The sequence below is a fragment of the Lepidochelys olivacea genome (genome assembly GCF_965140295.1).
Source record: "Lepidochelys olivacea isolate rLepOli2 genome assembly, chromosome: 2".
NCBI lineage: Eukaryota > Metazoa > Chordata > Testudines > Cheloniidae > Lepidochelys > Lepidochelys olivacea.
Genome location: NC_140412.1, coordinates 114,428,001 through 114,450,266, shown reverse-complemented (window position 1 = coordinate 114,450,266; position 22,266 = coordinate 114,428,001). Strand labels below are relative to the sequence as shown.

The 22,266-nt window shown below is 39.3% G+C and overlaps 1 protein-coding gene across 5 annotated transcripts in view; it reads left to right on the top strand.

Moving 5' to 3' along the window:
• HIVEP1 (HIVEP zinc finger 1) overlaps positions 1 to 21,881 on the top strand; it is a 184,767-nt gene extending 162,886 nt beyond the window's left edge. For all 5 annotated transcript variants that reach the window (XM_084620936.1, XM_084620937.1, XM_084620935.1 and 2 more), the window contains 3 exons: positions 3,718 to 3,819; positions 17,299 to 17,810; positions 20,477 to 21,881. In XM_084620936.1, the coding sequence (XP_084477062.1) occupies positions 3,718 to 3,819; positions 17,299 to 17,810; positions 20,477 to 21,649 (1,787 nt within the window). In that variant the 3' untranslated portion in view covers positions 21,650 to 21,881. The remainder of the gene's footprint in view (positions 1 to 3,717; positions 3,820 to 17,298; positions 17,811 to 20,476) is intronic.
• Positions 21,882 to 22,266: the final 385 nt, after the last annotated feature.

The window sequence follows — 22,266 nt, the reverse complement described above, 5'->3', positions numbered from 1 at the left end:
AGGCCTGGCTGAGAACCATCTATATCCCCAACAAGCACAGTCTATTGGAACAGGTATCACTTCCTTGGAGAGTACTAAACACTCTAAGTTGGTGGAAAGATCCACAAAAAGAGTGTGTGGGAGTTCTGTTCCTGCAGCCTCCTCCTATAAGGACCATCATTCCAGGCATCTCGGTGATAAGCTGGGACGCACGCTCCCAGAACTTCATAGCGCAAGGAAGATGGACTCCTTGGGAGGCCATACTCCATATCAACATATTAGAGTTCAGAGTGGTTCATTACCCTTGCAAGCACTTCCTACCCAGCAACAGGCGCCACCCAATCAGGATCATGCTGGACGACAGAATAGCAATATATTATATCAGTCGTCAAGGAAGAGCAAGATCCCAGTCCTTATGCACCAAATCCATAAAACTTTGGAACTCTAGTGCAATATTACACCGTGGGCAAATCTCAGCAGTTTATCTTTCGGGACTACAGATCTCATTGGCAGATTCCCTCTGCAGACACAGACCACAATGGGAGCTGAATGACAAGGTATTCCCAGAGATATTTTACCTGGGGCCAGCTACTGACACATCCCTTCAAAACTCCATCCAGTGTGAAGTGCAGACAATTCTGCTATAGGGGATGGGACCTCCACAACTTGACAAGAAATACCTTAGACATTCCTTGGCCTCATGTATTGCTTTATGCTTATCCTCCAATTCTCTTACTGCTTAAGGTTCTTAGAAATTGAAAAAAGAAAAATTAGTAGCCATCCTCTTAGTACTATCTTATCCAAGAGAGGTGTGGTTCCCAGAGCTGACTCGCCTGTTTCTGTGATTGTCTCTCCTTATTCCCCTGACAGTGAACCTCCTCACCCAAGAGTTGGGATTGATCACTCATCTGAATCTTTCAGCTCTTCACCTGAAGCCTGGCTACTAGATGGTTCTCTGGTATAGGACAAGACTGCTCCCCAGAGGTACAAACTGTACTGCTTCATAGCAGAAAACCTCCAACAAGGAAAATGTACCTGCAGAAGTGAAAATGCTTCCAGTCTGGGTGCGGGCAGAGATATACAGCTTCTTTTGAGTATTGTCTGTCACACATTCTCAATTACCTGTTCAATTAAAAACCTCATATTTATCATTGAGCTCCGGCAAAGTTCACCTAGCTACTGTTGTAGCTTTTCACCTCTCAGTCAAAGGGTTTTCAGTTTTTACTCACCCAACCACAATGAGGTTTATCAAAGGCCTCTTCAACCTCTTCCCTCCTGTCAAGGAACCAACTCCACCAAGGGACCTCAACTTACTCCTTATTGCATGGAGGAAACCTCAATTTAAACCTATGGCGAACTGTTCCCTCCTTCATCTGTCCCTTTAAGATCTCATTTCTCATAGCCATCCACTCAGCCAGGAGGGTAATGAAGCTTGGAGTCTTGATCACTGACCTACGGTATATAGTGTTCTATCACAACACGATGACTCTACATCCGTACCCTCGCTTCCTTCCCAAGGTTTCCCATCAACCAGGAGATCCACCTCCTTGTGTTTTATAGTAAGACTCAGACTTAGAGAGAAGACTCAAGCTTTCCCACACTGGATGCAAGGAGAACTCTTGACTTGTACCTAGACAGAGGTAGACCCTTTAGGGCTTCACCCAGGCTTTTCATCTCAATTGCAGAATGCATGAAAGGACAAGCAGTGTCCACCCAAAGACTATCCAAATGGGTTGAAGGATGCATTTTACCCTGTTAGTAAGCCTCGGGGGTTCTCCTTCCTCCAAGACTTGAGCTCATTCCACCAGTGTTCAATCTACCTCAGTAGCTCTGCTGAAAAACATACCTTTTAGATATCTGCAGGACAGCAACCTGATCTTCGGTACAAATGTTTTCCCAGCATTACGCTCTTGTGACTGCACCCAGAGCTGATGCAGATTTTGGCAAGGCTGTTATATGAAAGTGCATCAAAGTTCATAAAATATCACAAAAATAAATGTTGATGGGAAAAGGTATAAAATGGAGACCGAAAGACTTAGTCTAACCAAAAAGACCTATTGACGTAACCATGGACTAGGACTATGTTAAGCTCATGCCTGGTAAACAAGAGAAGTGTGGGACTGGAAATTAGGTCTAATTGGTGGACAACATAATGAGGGGACGAGCTATTCCACCCATCACTCACTTTTGGAGCTCTTCAGAGAAAAGACTTTGGGGGTGAAAATTGAGTCTGACAATTGCTGACTGAAAAAAAGGGGAAGAAGTGAGCTTCACCATCATGGTTTCCACCCTCACCGTCTCCTGGGACCCAGGATCCACTGTGACACTGTTGGGCCTTCGTCAGCCTAATCCTAAGAGATGTCCTGACAAAGCGAGACCAGAGAGAAGGACCCAGATAACATAGCCAGGGGAGGTGGCAAAATCCCAACCGGTGGGGTGTGAGAATTTGTCAAACCCTTCACCCTCTTTCTCCTCTCTCCCTCCCCCTGCCGTATTTCCTTCCCTATCTTATTTCTTCTCTTTCCTGTCTCTCTCCTTTTGCTTTCTGTCCAGTGAGAGTCTGGCTTAGCCAGCCAAGACTGCATATTTTGCAACACTGCTGTAAGTTTGTGGCCCGAAAGGCAACTAAAAGCAATGCCCTAAACAGCACAACTCTGTTACAAGAGGTCAGCCAGATCTCAAAGTGGCTGAAAAGACCACGTGTTTCTCCAGCAAGGAGATTTCAGGTGAGAATCAACACCACAGATAGAAGCAGCATTTTTCTGTCGTTGCTGTTCTTTTCTTTCCCCATTTGTGTGCATGTGTCATTTTGCCTTCTAGGAAACTGTTTCGAACATCAACAACAGCTCCAGCCGATCTCTACTAACTTTTTCTCTTTTCCTTAATACTTCACATTTCAAGTGCTTTAATTGTTTTTCCTCCATTTCTGTAACTTTAATAAAAAATTAAAAACACCTTTTATGGCATGTTTGCCGTGTGACAAATTCAGTGAGTCTTGAATCTGAATTTGTCACATGGCACCAAGCAGGGTAAGTTATCTGTATACCAAACCCCCAATTTGGTTTAAAACTGTTTAATGGTGGACAGTGACAGGGTCATGTTAACTCCTTAACTCTTTTGAGTTATTTATTTCATCAAAATTAATATAACAGGCACTTCCACTGTGGTGGTGGCAAGTCCCTACCTCATTCTTGTAAGAAACACTTTAGCCATCTAAGCAAGTGACTCCAGGAGAGGGGTTCTTGGTTGTGATAGGCAAGCAGAGATAGGTGTCTCCCTGAGAGGAGTGCGGCTTAGGACACACCCCTCTCCTCTGCATTTTCGATTGGCTAGCTTAGGCGGTTCTCCATCTCACATGCTGTTTTTTTGTGGATCTCATTCTTAGATGCCTATCTGTCCCCATTCATTGTATAGTGAGCCTAGGCACCTAACTCAGGCTTTTTGATTGTAGTGTTTGTTCCGGTGATTTTTCTAGGTCCCTACAAGTTAAGTGTTGTGACACTTGGTTCAGGGTGTTAGATGTTTGATAACTGTGGACAGCTTATCCGGGTGTGGGGAAGAGTGAGCTGGTTATATATCATACACAAAATCAAAGTACACCTGTAACTGTATTTGTCTCAGTGTAGATCCATGTGCAGAATGTGACATGGATACAGAGATATGTATATTTAAAGAGTAAATCTTGGGTACATAGATATGTATATTTAAAGAGCAATTCATTTTTGTTTTTCTCTTAAGGAAACTTGACAAAACATATGAAGTCCAAGGCACACAGCAAGAAATGTATGGATTTAGGAGTTTCAGTAGGCTTAATAGATGACCAGGATGGAGAAGAATATGGTACGGATTTTAAATCTTCATTTTTTTACTCCACGTTTGTACTGATTTATTTTTCTGTCATCTCACGTATCTATCCTTTCTCACCCAAAGCCTTTGACTTCTGTTAGAAGGAAATGCCAGTGTGATAGACACCTTAGAAATATGACAGAGAGAGTAAAAGATACTAGAAAGACACATAAGCCAGAAAAAAAAAAAGATGGCATTTGCTAAAAGTCCATTGCTGGGAAATGTTCAAAAAAATGCTACGCAGTTTAATATCACCAATTTTACAAAACCTCAAAATATCTCAGAAACATAAATTTTCCTGCAGAACATGCAGTTCCATATCACAAAATTTCACATTTTTCACTGAAAATAATTTTGCTTGAAAACATCAAATTTTAATATAAGTCTCACAAAAATTGGACCAAATGTCAAATCTTCACTAAAATGCTCAAATTATGAACATATTGCTGTAAATATTTTGTGCAGCTCATCCCAGAAAGCAAAAAAGCAGTCATTGTGCTGCATGCAGAAGAAGACTGTGCTCTTGTAGCAGTGATTGAGTGTATATCACTAGGTGGGGTGATATGCAGTTAACAATTCTGCCGCTTTTCCACCTTCACCCTTTTTACTTTGTCATTAATAACATGAACATCAGTAAAAGGCATTTATAACAATTGATAAAATTTGAACCAAATCCTGTATTCCTAAAACACTCTCAAAGCTGCCGATGGAAGAGGGTAGGAGGTTGAAGCTGTTCCAGAAATGCAGAATTAGGGACATTGCAGATTTTGATTAATTGAATAAGATGGATCACTAGCAGTGGGCAACTCTGAGAGGTAAGACAGGACATTATTATAGGACTTAGTTTTGGCTCTAGAAATTCATCAGTGTAGTGATGGAATTCATCCGCCCACCCACCTGTACTGCAGTAGGATCAGACATAATTTTTACTTTGGAATATTTTTCTTCTTTACATTGAATAGTTTATTAGATTGTGGAAGAGGCTTTACAGAGAAAAGTAGTGAAGAGTTTATTGAAAGAAGAAGAAAGGGTAATAGATTAATGCACTTGCTCCCACTTGACAACTAATAGCAGACTAAGTGAATCAGTCTGAATTTAATTCTTAATAATGTTGAGAATGTGACTCAATGTTCTTCAGTTGGTATGACTCAGTAATGTTCTAAGTACAAAGGAAGCGGCATTTGCCCTTTCTGAGCACAAATTGATTTATTCCTTCTGAAGACCAGAAAAAAACAAAGGTAATCTTTCTTATTTGACAACAAAATTCATGAATTAGTCCTCTTTTTTTGATGTACAAAACAAGTACCACAGAAAATATGCAGCCATTACATAGTCACATTTATTTCTCACTTAGGAACAATTTTATTTCAAATGTTCAGTTTCCACACACAATAAAAAAAAAAAATGCTGAACTGTTGTTTTTTTTAAATACCATTCTGCAGGTATCATAATCTTATTTGACCTTTTGTAGTATAGGTGATCAGGGATGTTCTATTCACTAGAGTGAAAAAACGTAAGTGATTGATAGGTTTATGTTTGCATTGTTAAAGATGTCCCTTTATAGTAGGAGAGTTATGGTTTTGGATTTAAAATCCTCATTAGTACTCTGGACAATAGTTATTTTTAAATTATTATTTTAATTATAACTGTTAGACTACATAGTAGTTCACTAGCATATATTAGGGCACAACATTTTTGCAAGAAAATTACTAAAATGCTATAGCTAAATTTAGTGGGATTTTTAAAAAAAAAAAAAAAAGAAAATTGAAATTCATTGAGATTTAGACATTAATTCCATTAGGCTCTTCTGAAAATCCTAGCCTGATCTGAAGTGTCCACTTGCCAGAAACTGCTAAAATCATTAATAGGTGCCCAAATACCAAGAGAAAACAAAGCACGTAGATAGTGCATAATTCTCTTCAGGGAAGAAAATTTGATACCCAGTCTTTAACGAGACATAGCAAGGATCTGTCGTCGTGTTTCAGGTACATCTGTGTCCCAGACGTAAATTGACCTGAACGTTTTTCAGTAATCTCTGTAAAAGTTCTAATGTATATCAAAATTTAACCTAGTAGTAGTATGTACTATATATTGTAGAATGATGTATATTTTGCTCTGTTCTACAGAGAAATCAATGCAAGTTTTGGGGAACACTTAAAATGTTTCTCCTTAAAGAAACTGACTCCATGTATCTTTAGTTTTGGAGTTGTGTGCCAGTACATGCAAATGTAACCCACACACCTTCTGGGTGTAGTGTTCTGTCCCAGCTAGTGGCACTGACAGCACTTAGCAAGAGAGAAAATGAGTCTGTTCTACAGCCGTAGCTAACAGGCAGTTGGCTTTTAGCACGTGCGGTAGAGGCTCATGCACGAAGCTCCAGAGGTCCCAAGCTCAGTCCCCCCTGCCGACGACTGGGATCTGTCAGCGTTATACAAGCATAGGACCTTCTAAAAGCAGTGCTCTAGACAAGGTTGTGAATTTTGGGTATGCACTGTAAGGTGTTAAGATTGCATCAGCAAAGAAATGCATGTTGACTGTATGTATGCCAAGTTTTTTCTCTGCTTACAGTTTGTACATTTAAGTGCTGCTATTTCACATAGGTTTTTTTAAACCCTTTATTAGTTTTATGTTTTTACAGTTGTGTAAAGTTTTATTTCTCATCAATATTCTCTAGTCTTTGTTTGCCCAAACAAAAGAGAGAGAATTATTTTGATGTATGTAACCACGGCACCTGAATTCATGAAGGATGTACAGGAAGTCTCCCCTTGGGGCATGCAAAAGTTGTAAATGGTTGCTGTGCACCTCTCACCCCCTTTTGTTTCTTTTCCAAAGGCCACTTTCTTCAGCCTTTATTGTGCTCTTGTTGTTCCAGAGCAAAAACAGAAGCAAAACTACATATGAAACAAACATTTTTAAATTAATATGAGAATCTCCAGTAGAGGTGGGAAATTGGGAAATGTACTTGACATTTACCTTTGTTTACTAAAGGTAACATTTTAAAAAGTGCCTGAGTCACTTAGGAGCCTATGTCCTGTTGAAAATCCGTTTGCTCTGTTTTATTAAAGGTCTGTGGTGTTCTGTGGAAGAAATTACACATGTTCTTTAGAAGAACCACATTATTAAGCTTCATCTCCATTACAAATTAAGAGTCTTTAACCTCTGAGTTAACACGGTTCATTTACAGTAACTTACCGTGTAAAGTAAATGGAACTTGGACTCCAAAGTCACGTAGGCACTTTTGAAAATGTTACCCTAAATAATTTAGTATCATGTGCTTGATAAGGTAGAATTTACTAACTGTACCATTTTTAAATTGGGGGGAAAAAAGATTATTACCTCACCTTGCATGTACATTTACATGTGTATCATGCTGCAGCACTATTTAAAATTAATTATTTTTAATAGCACTTAATGCTTATGCTGCACAGTAAGATCTGATACTACAATACATCTAAACTGTGGCATTGTGTAAATCATTGTGTAAATCATCTGATTTCACCTAATAACATCAGTATTATTTGATCCTTTCACCTTCCACCACCTTGATTTTCAGTGGTGAATGTTTTATTTGTGTGAAATATGCTTTTTTTTTTTTTTTTACTGTAATAAATGACAGCTTTTGCATGCTTTTATTTTTTATTCAAAGAGCTGACTGATTGTTAGAAGTGGCACGTTTATATCATAGGAACCAATGGTCCAGCTGACCCAATATTCTTCCTCAGGCAGCAGCCAATACCAGCTGTTTTTTAGAGGAAGGTGCAAGAAATCCAGGAAGGGACAATTGGGAAATGACTTGGTCATAGCGGAAATTTCATCTTTCCCTTAAGGCAGTTAATTGTTCGCTTCTGTCCTGAAGCAGCAGGGTGTCTATAGGTCTTATGTTATAATTTGTTATCCTAGCATATGTAATAATGCATATTCTTACTGGCCATACACATGTCTAGACTTCTGTTGATACCTACTTAACTAAGCTGTTGTCTCCAGTAAAACTCAGTAGGTTTTTCTTCGGGTTAATCAGCTGAAATTAGTGTTTGGCATTTAAAGAAACTACTAGCTTTTTGTTTGAGTCTGACCGTTAAAATTTACCACTACTTATGTTATCCTACTAATACCAGTACTGATACCACTATGAGTAGCCAATATCAGAAAGAGGTTGACTCTCACCTGGAAGTACTACACAGTTTAATATCAGCGTATAGAAAAAGGGAATGGAAAGCTGTTGTAGATATTTCCCTATTGTGTGCATGTACTTAATGCTATCCATTTTTCAAACAACTTGAGACATTGCAGTCATTACACTTAAGAATTTACAGGACTACGGTGTTCTTTAAAAGAGAGCGAGAGTGAGATTCCCCCTTGCTGGGTAAGAATCTGTGGGATCAGAGCTTTTAACAGTGTTCTTTTGTTTGGATTTGTCATCATTTGGGTATTAGTAAATACTTTTTGGTTTCACCTTTTGTGTTCCAAACCATCCCCACATCCTTTTACCTTTCATCTTCTGATCCATGGAATGTTCTTGTCCCCAAGGGTTACAATGTAAGGAATGTTAATATCTGAATTCAGCTGTCAGCAGAAGTGAACCATTTTGTGTGACAAAATCCAACTGGGGATATCCTTTTTGACCATGTTTGTTTTTACTTTGCAGTCTTTTTAATAAAATGAATTTGTATCTCTTCTGAATTGTAAACGTTCTAGGCCTGATCCTGCCAAGTGCATATGAGTGAGGTTGCTTGCCTAAATAAAACTACTCACAAGTGTAAGAGTTTGCAGACTTAAGTAAATCGCCAGTTACGTTATAGAGGTTATTAACAATAAACTCCAGTGATGAGAAGAATTTGTGAGCAGTCTCTATGCAGAAAGTTTTCATCCTAAAAATATTTCTTGCTTTCCACACTGTAATTTAGATATTTTTATATGTAATATACACTGAATTGTAGTTTTCAAACAAAATTACATGAGCCTTTCTAAAGATCAGATTTTTCCAAGTTAATTAGCAGTGTGTCATTTATCACAGTAGTTCATAAACTGATTTTCAAGGCTCTGGATTAGTTCAATGCTGTTTCATTCTGCGTTCTTAGCATAGAAAAGGTTAAAATAAATGAAAACCTCAGTAAAAATCTACTTCTGATAATCTGGAAGAATCTAAAATTGACCTTTTTTTTCTTTTCCAAGGAAGATTTTTTTTAAAAATAATTAACATGATTATTTGCTCAGCTTAAATGTATGTAATATGCATTCTAACTCTACATCCTCTGACCTGGGAGTAGAATGTTTGTGGCTACTGGTAATTCATAATACGAGATATACACAAGGCAGGATTATGTGTGAATAACACTTCTTGTTTAAAGAAAAGAATGTGAGAAGCCATAAGCTCTTTTCTTTTTTTACATAGTTTCAGGTTCAAACATTTACAGCTGCTTATCTGAGGATCTTAAGGTTCTTCCAGCAGATGTCACTATGAGTCTGTTAGACAGTAATGAGCAGAGACTAATAGCTGAAGCAGTATTTACACTTAATCTGTGTGAGTTTACTTTAAAAAATAGTAATCCATCAAATTTAGAAAGAGGTGCTAATTTTGTTTCATAATTTTCTTGGTAACATTTACCTATAAGTCTGTGAAAGCTCTCTGCCAAGTAGTTTTAAATTGTCTCACTGGGGAATTGGAGATGTCCAATGCAAGACTGCAATACTCTTCTAATAATAACTAATAATAATCCTATGCTACTTCAAGTATGTACCTGCAGTACTATTAGAAAAACAGGTCGGATGGTGATGGTTTACAAAGGAGGCGCTGCTGTATATTATTGATAATACAGTGTAATATTTGAAAATATTTCCACCTTCGTTGCCATAGTATACTATATCTTTCTTAAACTTGGATAAAGACTATAACTTGATAATATGGAATAAATGCCTTAATTAGTTGTTAAGTTAAATGTTCCCATTTTCTGGACAAAATAAACTGCATTTATTGGAAATAGACTCAAGGCTGCAGGTAGCAGTGTTTATCAGCCCAGGATATTATTCAGTTAGTAAGAAGTACCTTCGGTCTCTCATAAGCAGAGCTGTTAGGGACACTTGTAGTTAAGATTGCCTAACATTTTCCATTATAATTCCCTGCTTTCAGTAGCTTATAAACTTTGCCAAACGTAGCCATGTAGGCTGAAATTTTCCATGCTTGCCCTCTGCCTCAAGCTGAACAATTTTGGAAAGTTGCAGTAAAAGCAGTTCCGCCCTTTTAAAAAACAAGGTTAAGGAAAAATCTTAGTTATGCGAATGTTAAATGTATTTTTTCCCCAACTGTTTCTTTGAAGAGTTCTTGTGCCTCCCTGCTTTGTAGCAGGAGCTTGGAATTTGGCAGGGGAATAGTCCTTGGGTCTTCTCCTTTTCCCATGAAAATTTACCCAGATATGGTCAAGTTATAAGCCCCTGAACTTTGCCATTTGAATTCAGTGGGAAGTTACTTACATGACTAAGTGGCTGTAGGATCAGGCCTTGAAAAGTCAAAAAATTCACCACGCTTATTTCTGACCATATCAGAATCAATATTGAAAAATTATAAACTTAGACTATGAAAACATTTGCTATGAGGCCGCGTGTAAATATTATTACTAAAATGAACAGCGGATTCAAGCAGGAAAATATTTTAAAATAAAGGGCTTACAAAAGTGTGTAAAGAAATGCTTAGTATTATCTACCTCAGTCCTATAGTTTGTAGCATCCTCATCTGGTAAGAGCAGGGCTGGAGTTAGTCAGCCCTAGGCTCTCTCAGTAATGGACATATTAAGATGCTAATAATTCCAACTAATGCTGCTGTGTGGAGGAACTTTAATCCTTTTCTTTCCCTCTTGGAGGTAAAATGCCATTATAGCAACTAACTAATCAACACCATTGTAAAAAATACTGATCTGAGTGGCAGGCCAAGGACATAAGGACAAAATTAATCAAGAGGGTTTACCCATGAATAAGTAGGATTAAAAACTCAGTTTTACTAGCTGAAGTGCTAGCAAATCTATAGTGAAAAGTTATGTCAGTGTTTCTATTAAATCGCTGTTTGCAGTTAACTTCCTGAAATTTTCATTTTTCTGGCTGGAAGGTTCAGGTCTCATTTGTGGCCTAAGGAGAACATTCTTTGGAAAAGTTTGAAGAAAAAATGGTGGTTCAGCCACTTTTTGAGGGAGAACAAAACACCCTCATTCCCCTTCTCCAAATGTGTTTGCCATTGATAAAATATTCTTGAGGTTGATTTTTTTTTAAACAGTTTTTGTGCTCAAATGGTGGGATTAGAACTTTGACTGGGAAATAACCTTTATAGAACAGAAGAGCTGTAAAAAATTAGACTGAAAACAAGTTTTGTATTTGCAAAGTTATAAGTGCTTGAAAATCCTAGAATAAGCATTTGCAGAAGTTGGGATACTAGATTTTAGGCACATTCACCAACGTTCTAAGCAAAGGAAACAAATCTGGGGAGGCTAACTCAGGTGCTCAGTGAACATACAGTATATGTCTGCTGAGGTACACACTGAAAAGAGCAGGGCTCCTTTGCCAGACTGAAGAATGTCTGAAGAATATTTACTTCAGTGGGTTTTGGGTCAGGCACCATATCAATAAAGAGCATCTGTTTTATTAATTGTGGACATTGAGCAGGATAGAGCCTTTTTCTTCTTTAAAATACATAAGATCTTCAATTGCATAAAACAAAAACAAAAAAAAACCTCTTAAAGACCATTAGATTTGCACAGTTAAGTCAGGAAATGCAATTAAGTTTGTGCTTTCTTAAGATCCCTTGCCTCATTCAGTACCTGTCTCCCACACATAAATGATGCATGGACTCATCCATACACAGTTGTACTATGTAGTGGAATGTTACCCAGGCATATCTAAGATGTTAGAGGAATGTATCCTTTTTTTCTTTGAGAGAGGATTAAATCACATAATTAGACAGGGTCAAACTGCATACATGTAAGAGGACAGAGTTAAGAAGGGTGCAGGAAACCTTAATTTTCACTTATCCTGAGTGCTTTACACAAACATCCTTCAAGTTCTCCAAGTAGATTTTCTTTTTTCCCCTTTCTTTCTTTTTGCTGTAGTAGACACTATTTTCACCAAGCTGGATTCTTGTATTGGTTATTTTGTGACCAAGACGAAATGTGCCAAAACTTTTAAAACAAATATTTAAACACAATCATTATAACAATGCTGCTAATGTTAACATGTCCTATATTGCTTTACAAACTTACACTGATATCCACAGCAAAATGCACACAGCTCTTGTGATGTATCAACTATGTAATAACAATATCATACAGAACTTAGGTCAGCAAGCAAATAATACATTTTTCCGACTAAATTTTTACAGGGAACTTAGGCAGGCAGAAAGCAATTACCAAGGTTGGAACTGGACCAAGGCATCTTGGTTAACAAGCCTCAGCTTGCAAAAAAAGGTGCCATAGGCTCTTTCAGTTACAGTAAGTGGTCACAGCCTCTGTTTGACAACTCTTCCAAAGACTGCACCTTATTATTAAAAACCTGTAACCTTCATGGTTCCTCCCCTCCCCTCCACGTAAGAAGGAAGCAGAAACCGTAGAGTTGAACATTATCACAAGTAACATCTCTAATATTAGATAATACTCTAAGCATTCATGAATTACAAAAGCTCAGGGACCTATCAGTGCAGTGATCACGCACACATGGATATAAAGCATAGTGTTCCTTTTTGCATTGCCAAAAGAACTTGAGTGATTTTTTTTTCATCTAATGTTTTGAAAGCAGTGTGGGAGTAATGGAACTACACTCATCCCTGTCAGGTTGCTTATAATGCAAGCTTCTGGCTCTAGGTCTACACTTTTAAGCAGAAGCTGGCAAACTCAAATGATGGAGGGAAGTAGAAAAACAGTGGGCGGGGGGAATGATAGCCCCATATTAAGCCCTGCATTTAAGGAATCAGTGTCCCCTACATGCTTTCCACTTTTTGATGATGGAAGATTGAGGCATATGCATAAGTTTACAAAATATTGGCATAGGTCCTATATTAAGAGTATTTCCCTGTGAGATCCATACTGTTTTTAAATGTGTGTTTAGAGAAGGTAATTTCTCACAATGAAGTAGGGAATTTTGGCCTAGTTACTTGGGGTCTCTTTTAGTCCTTATATAAAAATGTATTCTGTGCACATCAGTGTAGTCACCTCAAAGTGATGATACAAAGCTTCTGCAATATATAATGCAGCTGACAAAAATGTACTTAAAGTACAAAATATATATGTTAAATATCAAAATATATCCTTAAAGCTAAGTTGTAAGATGATCTAAAAAAATCTGTCTCTTAAAATATGTGCTTAATGCATCAAATAACCAAGCTTACCTGTGTGCTGGATACCGCTCAGCTAAATCTTACTCCTTTATCTTTATTGTGGGCCTGGACCTAAAAAAACCCAAACCAGATGAATGCTAATCTAATAATGCAGGTGTTCTCCATTTGGGAAACCCTGCCAATGTTTTGAATACCCCTCTTTGCTTTGTTACTTGTGCCATTGAACACGCTTTGTTTTAAAATATTCTTTTTATTGGAGATTTAATTATAGGAACAAAAGAAATGAGACTTAAACACTAGCACACAGCAGGCATACTAATGTAGAGAAAAGTAAAGAGTTAGTCGGAATCCAGATGTTTAAATAATGCTTAGGAGCTCAGTCAATCAAAATGCAAAGATGCTAGCATTGACTACAGTGAAAGCACTCAGTTATGTAAATCCCTGAATACTGATTGGCTGAAAATCTGAATGACAATGATTGATGTTACTATTCAATAACAACCGTGAAGTGTGTCAACCCCTGTGCAATGTTCAGATCACAACTATCAGTAACTACTCACAACACACTGTTTTGCATGACAGCTATGGTTATTTCTCACTGGCTACACAACACAGATCCCGCACACTTAATCTCTGCAGAATGTACGTCATATGTGCACAGAAACTCTGGCAACCTAAGCTTTTCACCTCTTCCCACTACCATTTTATGCCACCTGCCACTGTTCACGACCACTCACCATGCTCCTCCTTTTGCTAGTATTTGTTCCTATGGAAAAACTAAACCATTGTGACTCCACAAGAGGGAGTAATTCATAGAATCATAGAAATGGAGAGATGGAAGGGACCTCGAGAGATCATCAAGTTTAGCTCCCTGTGATCCACAGAGTTTATACTCATTCTCTCTGTTCCATTGTCCAAGTTATTAATGAAAATACTGAATAATATGAGACCCAGGACTGACCCTTCCTACAGGACCCCACTAGATATGTCTTCTCCGTGTGACAACAAACTGTTGATAACTACTTTTTGAGTACTGTCTTTCAACCAGGTGTGCACCCACTTCATAGTAATTTAATCTAGACCATATTGCCCTAGTTTGCATATGAGAATGTCATGTGGGACTGTGTCAAATCCTTACTAAAAATAAAGATACATCACATCTAGTGTTTTTCCTCCAATCCACTAGGCCAGTAACCCTGTCAAAGAAGGAAATTACAAGCTGGTTGCTTAATAGTTTGTCCCAGTATCTTTCCATGTATCAAAGTTAGGCTGACTGATCTGTAATTCCCAGGGTCGTCCTTGTTCCCTTTTTTAAAGATAGGTACTATGTTCGCCCTTCTCCAGTCCTCTGGGTTCTCAAAGATAATCGCTAATGGTTCTAAGATTGCTTCAACTAGTTCCTTAAGTACTCTAGGATGAAATTCATCAGGCCCTACTGACTTGAATACATCAAACTTATCTCTTTAACCTATTTTTTTTCACTATTTGCTTGCATTCCTCCCTCTTCCCCCCCCCCATTAATAATAATTGTGTTGAGCACCTGGTCACCACTGTCTACTGCCCGAGGTGGCCAACAAACAGTCTCCTTTCTCCTCTGGTGCTGCTGTAGTCATCCTTAGTTGGCTAGCATCCTCTGTCCCAGATGTTTCCACATATGTCCTGTCAATGAAGCCCTTGTGCTCCTGGTTGCTACGCAAACAAGCCACCTCCTTTTGCAGCTCTTATCTGCTTCCTGAGGGACTCCACTTGCAGATGCCTCTCACAAAGGTGGTTCCATCTGCCTGGTATTCATCTGTGTAGATGCGCAGTCTGCATTCCCAGCAAGTCCAGACCAGACCAGAGTGGAAACCTGCAGAAATTGCTTTCTTAGGTGCATGATATTGTTTAAAGATTCCCCTCCTCCCTGAAACACATGAGGGTGGATAGGTAACAGCATCCTAATCCATCCCTTCCCTAGCATAATCCATCTTTTAAAATTACTCAGAATGGTGAAAAACACACTTTTCAAAGAGAGATTGAAGTGTTCTCCAACTGGTTTTTGAATGTTATAATTCTTGACATCTGATTTGTGTCCATTTATTCTTTTACGTAGAGACTGTCCAGTTTGGCCAATGTCTCTCTCTGGTCACTCGATTACAGACCTAAAAGTAGCAATTCTTCAACAAAACAACTTCAAAAACAGACTCCAACGAGAGACTGCTGAATTGGAATTAATTTGCAAACGGGACACCATTAATTTAGGCTTGAATAAAGACTGGGAGCGGATGTGTCATTACACAAAGTAAAACTATTTCCCCATGTTTATTTCCCACCCCCCCTACTGTTTTTCACACGTTCTTGTCAACTGCTGGAAATGGCCCACCTTGATTATCACTACAAAAGGTTTTTTTCTCTCCTGCTGGTAATAGCTCACCTTACCTGATCACTCTTGTCACAGTGTGTATGGTAACACTCATTGTTTCATGTTCTCTGTGTATATAAAATTTCCCCACTGTATTTTCCACTGCGTGCATCCAATGAAGTGAGCTGCAGCTCAAGAAATCTTATGCTCAAATAAATTTGTTAGTCTCCAAGGTGCCATAAGTCCTCCTTTTCTTTTTGCAGATACAGACTAACACGGCTGCTACTCTGAACCTGTTATTAGATTATATTTCTGTTAACAGTTGCTATGAGCACAGAAAGAAAATATATAGTATCCCTTCTTGGTTAATGCACAGATTACTATCTAGGATGCAAGGTCTGAATCATTACGCAAAGAATTATTTAAAGACTCAGAGCTCTTCCATATCCTAATCCTACTACTAATTTAAAAGCATAAAGGCTTGAAATGTTGCAAGGTAGTTCTAATGATACAATTTTTTTAACCTAAAGCTCAGTGCGTATGTTTTTCTGTGTGATGCATGTTTTGATTGTGGTTTCACAGCTGAATAGAGTAATGGTAGTAGGTCTTAATTCTTATTAAGATCTGATTTTTTTTCGTAAGTCATTCATCTTGACAGTAAGTTGTCTGTGTAAATTCCCGTAAACAGAGGCTCTTTTTGAAATTTTAACACTAAAACCAGACATCCTTGAATATTAGGGTTTTTTTCTGAGCCAAATGCTGTTTTGTGCTGATATTTTCTTTGGAGAGCTCGGCAGACTGACATTTAATCCAATATAAAATAAAATATTAGTGCATCCAAGCAGTTCATCTTTTGTCAAATATGATCCAGCCAGTTTGGCTTGGAATCGGATACAACAGATGGGGTTTCTCTTTGCTGAAGAAAATTCTTCTCTCTTCCCAAGGTGTGGTACAAAAAAAGAAAAGAAAGAAAGAATATCTGTAGTTTAGCTTACCAACTAAAACTGATCAAGAGTTTGATTTCTGAATGATGGTCAAAGACAGTAGTGTCAGTTCAGCTTTTAGACTTAAAGTCAATGGGACTTCTCATGTGAATAGAGTTACCCGCCTGCTTAAGTGTTTGCAGAATCAGGGCTGTTTTGTGCACTAGTTGTCAGTTAACTCCTAGTACATTTGGTTGATATAAGTGAAGAATTCTGGTAAAATCTAATTTTAGTCTCTTCTGCCTCTTAACTCGACACATTTCTGACTAGCACTTTCCATTCTTTTTGTTTGTCTCTTTAAAAAGATTGTGTAGTAGTGATTCATACTAAATGCAAGGATGTCCACCTATGAGTCAGTAACAAACTTGGGAATATCCCACTGGTAAGCTTGGCAAACAAATCTGTCATCACTGGAAACTTAATGAACCAGGAAACCAATTCCCTCTACCCCCTGCAAAATAACTATTTATTAAAAGAAACACTTTATATAGAGAAGATTTAAGGGGGAAAATCACAGTCTGAAAGGCATGAGAACAATGCATAAGTAAAAGATACAGGATTGGCATAAGTGTGCCTAATGATACACTTTGGAAAATGGAAGCTTAGAGCCCTTGGTTGTTTGTGACTTAGTAGTGGAAAGTAGCTGATGCACTTGTGTTGTACTTTGAGTGTTGGGTGATAGACATTTGTGATTCTGTTTTGTATCAGCATTACAATTCAGATGATGTCAAGTTCTCTAGTCCTATTCCCCCATAGCTGATAACTCTGTTAGAAAAACTTTGCTAGGCCTTCAGTGGAATAACTATTTTTCTAATTTTTGTATTGGGTCTATTTTACAGGTGAGAAGCAAAGGTTTGGCTGTGATAGATCAGGATTTGATGTGGAGGATTCTGATGGCCCGGAGGATGATGATAATGACAATGAAGATGATGATGAAGACAGCCAAGCTGAATCAGTCTTATCTACAACCCCCTCAGTTACCGCCAGCCCTCAGCATCATCCATCTAGAAACATCCTACAGGAGACCACAAGTGCTGATGAAGACATCAGAATTACAGACTGCTTTGCTGGGGTCCACACAGACTCTATGGATGGTCTACCTAAAGCACTACTTACAAAGATGACTGTACTCAGTACAGTACAATCAGACTGCAGGAATTCCAGGTCACCAATAGCAATCACACATCAAGAAGCAAAAGAAGAGAAAATACAAGACAAGGAAACAAGTATAGAACCTACCATCTCCCCTGGCCCTTCTCCTAGATCTCCATGTCATCAGATGTCTGTAGATTATCCAGATACAGCAGAAGCTTTGGGAAGTTCTGCAACACCAACGACTGTTGTTTCAAAGGTTAGAGTATTCAATTTAGGGGGAGAAGGGAGACTTGTATTTTAAATCCTTCTCAAGAGCTGTGATTGGGAGCCAACCCTATTATCTATCCTTATTTTGGTGATTTTTCTAAAAGCCATCTAGTTTCCTTCCTTATATTCTTCATACAATTGTTGCAGACTGATACAGATTTAAAAAAAAAAAAAAAAGAATTCCAAGTTTAGGAGCATAGTAATAATATAGAAACACGGTTTTTACCTCCCCCCCCAAATAAAAAAAGTGTGTAGATTAGATTGTATCTCCAGGACTAAAAGGATTAGTTATAACATGGTTCTTTAGATTTTTGCAAAAGTTTTGAATTAATTGGCTGTACTGTTCAGACTAACTAGTGGTATATACCAAATAGACTTAGTGCTAGAATAGAATGGTATGTTCCGGGATCCAAAAAACCTGCACAGTAGTTGCCCTTGTTCAATACCAAGGGCTGGGAAGAGTACAGAATTACTAATCTCAAGCTATAAAAAAATTAAGACTTGTATTCAAAGTTTCCAGCCCAGTGCACCTTCACCTAGGCAAAAGGATTAGTTGTTGGGAACAGGACAGCATCAACAGGAGGCGGTTCCATTGTGTCTGTCTGGAGCTTCACCTGCATATGGCATACTGAGCAAGATGCTCGGGTGATGCATGCGCCATGCTGATGGAATCTTGAGGGATATGTTCCTTGGGGAATTCTGCACCAAAAACTAAAAGTTCTGTGCACAATTTTAAAATTCTGCATATTTTGTCAAAAGAACACAATGTAATCACACAAGTTTCAATTATTTTGGTAATTTATTTCAAAATACCTGTCAGCAAGTATGTCTGTAACAATACAGGAAAAAAAAGATTCAGGAAATGTTTTTTTGACAAATAGATTCCTTACTTGGCATGCTAATACCAAACTTTGAGTAATAATTCATTTAAACTATAAAACAAAAATTTATTTCCTGCACCCCCTCAGAACCAGGACAAAGGCTTGGAGAAGTGAGGGTAATGGAGGAGCTGAGGGAGAGGGAAGTAATTGCTGGGAAGGAGCCTGGGAGTGAATCTGGAGGGTTGTTGGGTGTGGGTGGGTGAAGTATGGAACGAGTTTTGTTTTGGTTTTTTTGGGGGTAGAGGGGTAAGGGAGGTGAGATTGTTTAGGGAGTTGGGAAGCTTCCCCAATGCAGACCTTGGCTGATCCCTAGCCTCTCCCATTCATTCAGACACCTCTGCCCCATCCTAATGTGTCACTGCATCACCACTCCCCCATATCCTCATGTGTCCCTGCACCTCTCTTCAGCCACCCCTCTTCCATTCCCCCCATGGGTCTCTGCACCTGAACTCCCATTCAGCCCCTGGTTCAATGCTGTCACACCATAGCCTCCTGTGCCCTGCCCCACTCTGTCCCTCCCACTAGCCCTTCTGAACCCCAGTCTGTGACCCCCACCACAGCAGCCCTGTGTGCTCTTTCCTGTCTGTCCCCCCCCATATCCCATGACTCCTCACCTGGCCCTGCAGGCAAGGCTCTTTAAAGAACACAGCCACTGCTGCCTTCATCTCCGAAGCTGGCTTTTCCAGCCCTGAGCTGGCTGCCCTCTCTTCTGACACAACTGCAGCCCCTGGTGGGAGAAAGGTGTAATTGCAGTGCCTCTCTGTCAATCTGTTTTCGGGGGAGGAGGGGAATCTGCAGGGGATATGAATTCTGCGCGTGCAGAGTAGGAGTAGGGATTGAACCAACCAGCCTCTAGCAAACTGAGGAAAACACAGATGGGAAATGGCAATTTTCAGCATCTTATAACTCAGCCAAATGGTGACGGCATAAGGCACCTGCCTCCTCAGTCTCTGCAGTAACCTGACGTATGAGGTAGGGTCACGGGGGATAGTAAGCCCTAGTAGTAGCATTGCAGTTGCCCCTAGAAGCCCCAGTTGCAATGGGAGCCCCATTGTGGTAGGCACTGTACAAACACACAGGCCGAGAGTATCCCTATATCAAACTGTTTACAGTCTAAATAGACAAGACAGACAAGGAGTGTGAGAAGAGACAGGCACACACAGGCAAAGTTAGTTGTCCACGACCACGCAGCAGGTCAATGGCAGAACTGCGAACAGACCCCAGGTCTCCCAAGTCCCAGTTCAGTGCCTTCTCCATTTAACCATGTCAGTTTATGGTAACAATACTTTATCATGCATCTCTTTTCATTCTAATCTTCCAGATTAAAATCCTGTATTAACAAATGCATTTAGCATGAGCCTTTCAGTGCAGAGATTGTAATGCTGCTGATGTGTGGCTAAATAAATACCCCCGAGGAGAGGAGGACGCTTCTAGATCTGGATGTCCAGTTACAATATACCACAGTAGTTAATCCCCAGTCGAGAGCTGAGTTTCACAATGAATTTACTATAAGGGAAATGCCAAAATGCTTGTTAAGTATTAACACTAGAGAGAAAGCAGATGTACTAGACTTAGGAAAGTTTTATTAAAGGGTGAGGAGGCGGAGACATAATCAATAATTGTTCAAGTCATGAGCTGCATTGTGAACTGATTTGCTGCAACTTCCTAAAGGGAAAGTAGGCTGTAATTCAAACTACCTCCTTGAGGGTATTTTGATTTAATTGAGCTGCATTGGCACTCTTAATATTGAAATGTTTTTGCTGCTCTTTCGTAGAGCACAGCGCCTGTGCGGCTTCCCTCACCACCCGTGGACCAAAGCACGCAGACAACAATGGTGGTTCCTTCAGCAGCTTCGCCCTATCCTGACATCCAAGAAGAGAAGCTGCATGCCACGGAACTGACAGCTCCTCTGACTCATTTATTTAGCCACCTTCCGTTGCACTCACAGCAGCAAGCCAAGACACCTTATGGTATGGTCCCAGTAGGGGGAATTCATGTGGTCCCTGCTGGCCTAGCCACATACTCCACATTTGTACCAATTCAAGCTGGGCCAGTGCAACTCACCATTCCTGCTGTTAGCGTGATTCACAGAACTACAAGTGCGCTTGGTGACACGGCACGTGCAGTCTCTGCCACTGCAAATCCACTCGGAGTTGCTGAAGTGAACAGTGTTGTGCCATGTATTCCAATAGGTCAGATTAACGGGCCAGGCGTCCAGAGTCTGACTGCCCCAAGCCTACAACCTCTTCCACCGTTGGGCATGGAGACAGTGAACATATTAGGCCTGACAAATACAAATATAGCCCCTCAAATACATCCTTCAGGACTCACGCTAAATGCTGTGGGACTACAAGTTTTGACTGCAAACACTTCTCCTCAGAGCAACCCCAGCCCACATACACACATTCCAGGCCTGCAAATACTGAATATAGCACTGCCTACGTTGATCCCTTCAGTCAGCCCCGTAACTACAGATGGGCAAGGAGTTCCAGAAACACCAGCTTCCAGTAACAAAGCCTGTGAAATTCACCAAGAGCGGACTCCTGTGAGTTTTCCTGCAGCTGACAGCAATCCGATCACTAGTGCTTTATCTCCTCAAGCGGCACCGACGGTCCAGTGGTACAACATAAAAAAAGTTGCAGAGCCTTTTCCTTCGAAGGAGTATGAAAGACTCGATGGTCCTGGAAAAACAGATACTGAAAAGGCTGACCCAGTAAATCATGTCAAACCAAAGTGTGATGTCATTTCCATTCAGGTCAAAAGGGCTTCCACCTCAGAACCCATCTTGAAGGTGAATTCTGAAGTTTTAACCAAGTCCCCAGTCCATCAAACTCTCTCTCCAAAGAGACAGGTACATAGGCCAGCAGGATTGTCACGAAGGCAGAATACTGTACAGTTTAGTGATGGCAGCAGTGATGATGAGGACAGACTTGTAATAGCAACCTAGATTTTTTTATTATTATTATTATAACACTTACAGGTTTCTTTGCAAACCTTCCTTTCCTTAAAGCACATTTTTCTGACACAAACTCATTACTAATCTTTGTGCAATCATGAACTCTTGACCAATAATTGTTGTTTCTCGTCAGCTCCAGCCATTCTTGTACATGTTGTATAGACAATTGTGCCTTTTTGGAGTTTTATGTTTAGAAACCTGTACAGATTGTTGAAAATATATATAAATATATATATATATATACATAAAATATGTATATTAAAACCAGGTAGTTGCTTGTGTTTAGTAAGTAAAAACATCTTATGTCAGAAAAACTAAAATGATTAAATTATATGTTGCACTGTTAAATGTAAATTTTTATGGCTGTGGGGCAAAGTTTCTGTGTACAGATCTAGTATGTAAAACTCCATATTTATTGTATCCATATTAGTCTTGGAACAAGGGTCTGTCCATCTTTCTTGTGTAAGACAGTAGCTTTACACTTAAAACAGAATACAGTATCTGTGTTATGAAATATTACAGTAAAATTTTGTTTACTGACTTTACCATTGCTTATGTTGTGCCTTCTTGATACTAATTAGTGATTGGTGAGCTGCCTAGATCATTTA